Genomic DNA, 4,140 nt, shown 5'->3' with positions numbered 1-4,140 from the left:
GGATCAGGACTACACTGAGACTGGTTCATATAGAGGATCAGGACTACGCTGAGACTGGTTTATATAGAGGATCAGGACTACACTGAGACTGGTTCAGGACCAGGTTAAAGTTCCTCACATGAACTTTAAATATACTTCAAGTACCATAACTGAAAGTACTCATTATGCAGAATAATACAAGTTATAATATTACGTTTCTCACTTTAAAGGCGGAGCTTATTTTAATGACTTAATATATTCACATGTGCTGAATTGTAGCGATCATAACTCGGTTTTTGAATGTTTTTGTTCTTAAGAGTTCTGAAAACGTGTCATTTAGAAGGAACAGAAGTATATTTGACATATAGAACACTTGTTTTAATAAAGATTCAGGCTGCTGACAAAATATCACAAAATACATCTGTAGAGACAGCTTGGTCTCCGATCAATAAACTAACTTTTTTTATCGCTGAAATGTCCCACACTCTGATCAGGCCTCAAACGCCCCTCAGTCCTGTCCTTTCTTTCTCTTCTTCTGCAGCTCCTCTTCTTCTTCTGTTGTTTTCCTCTTCGTCTTCTCCTCCACCCGCTCCATGGTCTCCCACACGTCGTCGTCGTCATCCTCTCCCCCGTCTTCCTCCTTCACCTCCCCCTCCCCCGCCCCCCCTCCGTCCCCCAGGTCTCTGCTGGCGAGCAGGACACAGTTGAGTCTGGACTTGAGGTAGACCTTGTGCTGCAGCTTGCGGTCCTCCAGGCCGTGGATGCGGAGGAAGCGGTCCAGGCCGCAGGACGCCACCTCGGGCCGGGACGGGTGACACTGCAGCGACCGCACCCCCCCCGCCAGCCCCTTCAGGCAGCCCCGGACGACCCCTTTCCTCAGGTCCAGCACGGCGATCTCGCCGTGGGTGTTTCCCACCACCACCGTGCCGCCAGCGGCGGGCAGGGACAGAGCGGTGAGCGGGTACTCGCCGTACTCCACCTCCAGGACGGGACGCCGCTGAGGGGAGGAGGGATCGAACACGTGGACCTGGGGGGGGGGGGGGGGGCACAACGTTAAAGCTGCAGGACTAACAGACAGACAGACGTGGCGCATTCAAGTCTTCTCTGCAGTCAACGAGATGTAAACTGTGATTATAGTCAATAAGTCTGCTTCACTTCTACATTCTCAGACGTAAACAAACCTTCAGTGACTTTACTTTAGTTATTAAAGTGACACTTTGTTTACAGAATTATTAAAGACCACTAGCTCTGAAAACTTGATTAGTTGACTTTTGTTGCTTTAAACATTTATGTGTTCTGTAATGTTGACTTCCTGGTCCCACGTGGTCTACAGCAACACACCTGATGGTAACCTGTGCACGTGACCACTTTGTCAGAGTCCGGGATGAAGGCCACGTCTCTGACCCACTGCGGCCTCCGTAGGTCCAGCCAGTCGTCCCGCAGGTTCTTCGCGGTGAACACGGGGCTCTCGGGTTTCTGCAGGTCCCAGATCTTCAGCCCGTTCTCCTTACCGCCGGTCGCGAACACGTGCCGGTTAACCGGGCTCTGTCGCATCCGGCACACGTTCTTCCCCGCGTGCAGCTCCGTGACGGGCTCGTCCCCTCCGTCCTCGCGCCAGACCCGCACCGCCCCGCTCTCCACGCAGGTGACCACCGACGAGGAGCCGCTCATCAGCGCAGCCAGCCCGGTGAAGGGGCCGTCGGTAACGGGGTCTCCGCAGCGCCGGGTCTCCGTGAAGACCCCCTTCTCGGTGCTGAAGGTCTTCACGGTTCCGTCCGCGGACCCGACCAGCAGCTCGCTCTCATCCGGGTCCCCCCAGCACAGCGCGCGGATCTCCTGGTCCCGGCTCAGGTGGCTCGTGTTGCAGAAGTTAAAGGCCTGTTTCCGGGTCAGACTGACCCCCTTCAGGATGCCGGTCTCAGAGCCGAGCCACACGGAGCACAGCCGGCTGGTGTCCGCCATCACAACCCGGTACAAGTGGACCGAAGACTGGACTCGGGTCTGGATCCTGGTCCGTCAAAAACACGCGTGTGTCTTTTCCTCTGTAGGGAGCGTCGCGCGTTAATGACGTCACTGTACAGCCAGAGGTTGTTTTATTTTTTTTATTAACTTTATTGAACACGAAAAAAACTCAATAACACAGTGTTAAACTAACAGTGAGAAGTAGTACTATTAATATAAGTACTGATAACTACAATCATGATTTATTGATTATTGCTTTTGATTTAATTCAAAGATTCAGTTTACTGGGATAGTAAACAAATAGAACAATAAGTAACTACAGATTTAAATATTATAAAACGTGTCTTTGAGCCTTTGTTTTTTGCCAAACTAGAAAGTTACAATTATTATTGTTAAATTGTACATTTATGAATAAAAACATTTAAAAACATAAATATTTAATTTATCTAAGGACACATTTCTTTAATTAGTTTTCTAAGCACATGTTCTTGTAAAAATAAATAAAAGCAGTTTTTCTGTTGATTCTTTGTTTTTACATACAAACACGTGTCTGTGATGCTTCAGTGACGTGTGAACATTTTTAGACAATATAAATAAATAAAAGTGGGATTTTAGGAAAAGATTGTCGTCAATTATACGATGTGTATATTTCATACTAACCATATCAATATGTCATTTTAATGTAACGTCTCTACACTGCCCTCAGGTGGTCACAATGCGAATCAACATCCTGGTCTATTTGGAAACGTTTAATTTGAAAGAGTTCACAGGAACTGCCGCTATGCTAATTGTGTCTGCTGCCCTCTGGTGGCCACAGAGTGTAACTACATCAGTTTATATGTCACGCACCGCAACCACAGGAGGGCGAGCGCTGTCGACACGTGACTGTAAATGGCTCCATTGAAACCAACAGTACCGAGTGCAAAGACAGACATATTATAGAAGACCAGCTCTTCCGGTGTACTTTTATTTCCAAAATAAAAGTATTTTTTTTTTAACTTAACCTTTTTTATTGTAAATTCTTTTTTTCCACACATTTATATTCCAGATGCAAGAAAGAGTATATATCTGTATTAACTGGTGGAAGAAGTATTGAGATCCGTTACTCGGTACTAATACCACACTGTTTAATCTGTTTCAAGTAAACGTCCACGTAAGTTTAATTATGAGTTAACAGTATGTTATATTATTCTATAGATGCAGACATGAACGGCTCATTCTAAGCTGAATGAGATCCAAACATAGTTAAGAATATTAGATTCGATTTCTGTTAATAGATCCTCATAAATGATACACACTGTTCCTTTAACAATATTAATATTTTCATTAAAATTATAGAATAATAATGCAACAAATCCTCAAATTTTGGAATCTGGAACCATGAATGATTTATTTATTTGCATGAAAAATGGATTAAATTATTGTAATAGCCAATTTATTAATGGAGTAATTGTTTCAGCTTTATTTTTGTAAAGTAACTGTCAGATATTGTTGTGGAGTAGAAGTATAAGTACCTCAAGTTGTACTTGAGTACACTATTTGAGAAAACACGTTTTATTATTGTTGTGAATTGTTCTGTTCCTAGTTCATAAAGTTTATTTAAAAATAAAAAACTCAAGCATGCGTATATGACGGAAGTTCCGCCATTTTGGATCTCTGGGCTACAGTAGCTAGCTAGCTAGCTATACGCATCGTTACTCTGATCTGGTTTATTTTTCCCGCGTTGATATCAAAGATTAAAGGTAACGGAACCTTCTCTTCGTCTCACGAATGGACGGAGAAGAGGACGACTTCATGTCCGCGAGCCACTCCGGTAAAAACAAAAATAAACTGTTGTTCTGCTTTGTTTCCTAACGAGCTAACATGCTAGCTGCTACCATTGTGCGGAACCAACGCGTCACTCTGATAAAAACCTTAAACTTACATGTTGTGGATGATGCCGATTAAAAGGCACACTTACATAATATACATCTTTTTGTTTCTCGTTTATATATCTTTTATAAATATGTGGTATTTATGCGTGAACCGGTTCTTCATGGAGTCTGGCGTAGAAGAGTCTTTGTGTTGTTAAAGTAAATGTTATAACGTTTCAGACCCACTCGGGCTTCCGTAGATTCAGGCCTCTCTGAACCAGGTCTGAGATCAGTTCATCAAACGTTACATGTTACAGAAGAGCAGCTCTGTCGGCCAATAACAAAC

General features: G+C 44.1%; 1 protein-coding gene across 1 annotated transcript; it reads right to left on the bottom strand.

Annotated features, from left to right (window-relative positions):
• Positions 1-115: 115 nt before the first annotated feature.
• wdr74 (WD repeat domain 74) lies at positions 116-2,055 on the bottom strand. The gene is made up of 2 exons (XM_031839589.1): positions 1,321-2,055; positions 116-1,006 (listed from the first exon to the last, which is right to left on the bottom strand). The coding sequence occupies exons 1-2, from the start codon at positions 1,939-1,941 to the stop codon at positions 488-490; spliced, it is 1,140 nt and encodes a 379-aa protein (XP_031695449.1). The 5' UTR covers positions 1,942-2,055; the 3' UTR covers positions 116-487.
• Between the last annotated feature and the right edge of the window lie 2,085 nt (positions 2,056-4,140).

The sequence above is a fragment of the Anarrhichthys ocellatus genome, unplaced genomic scaffold (genome assembly GCF_004355925.1).
Source record: "Anarrhichthys ocellatus isolate YVR2014 unplaced genomic scaffold, GSC_Weel_1.0 scaffold1748, whole genome shotgun sequence".
In the NCBI taxonomy this organism is placed as follows: Eukaryota; Metazoa; Chordata; class Actinopteri; order Perciformes; family Anarhichadidae; genus Anarrhichthys; species Anarrhichthys ocellatus.
Note: the sequence above shows the minus strand (reverse complement) of the source record. Positions and strands in the feature narration are given on the sequence as shown.

Excerpts from the sequence above, each read along its gene's own strand:
- wdr74 (XM_031839589.1), bottom strand. The coding sequence starts at position 1,941 with ATGGCGGACACCAGCCGGCTGTGCTCCGTGTGGCTCGGCTCTGAGACC. Across the intron at positions 1,007-1,320 it reads CGTGCACAGGTTACCATCAG|GTCCACGTGTTCGATCCCTC; the intron begins GTGTGTTGCTGT and ends CCCCCCCCCCAG.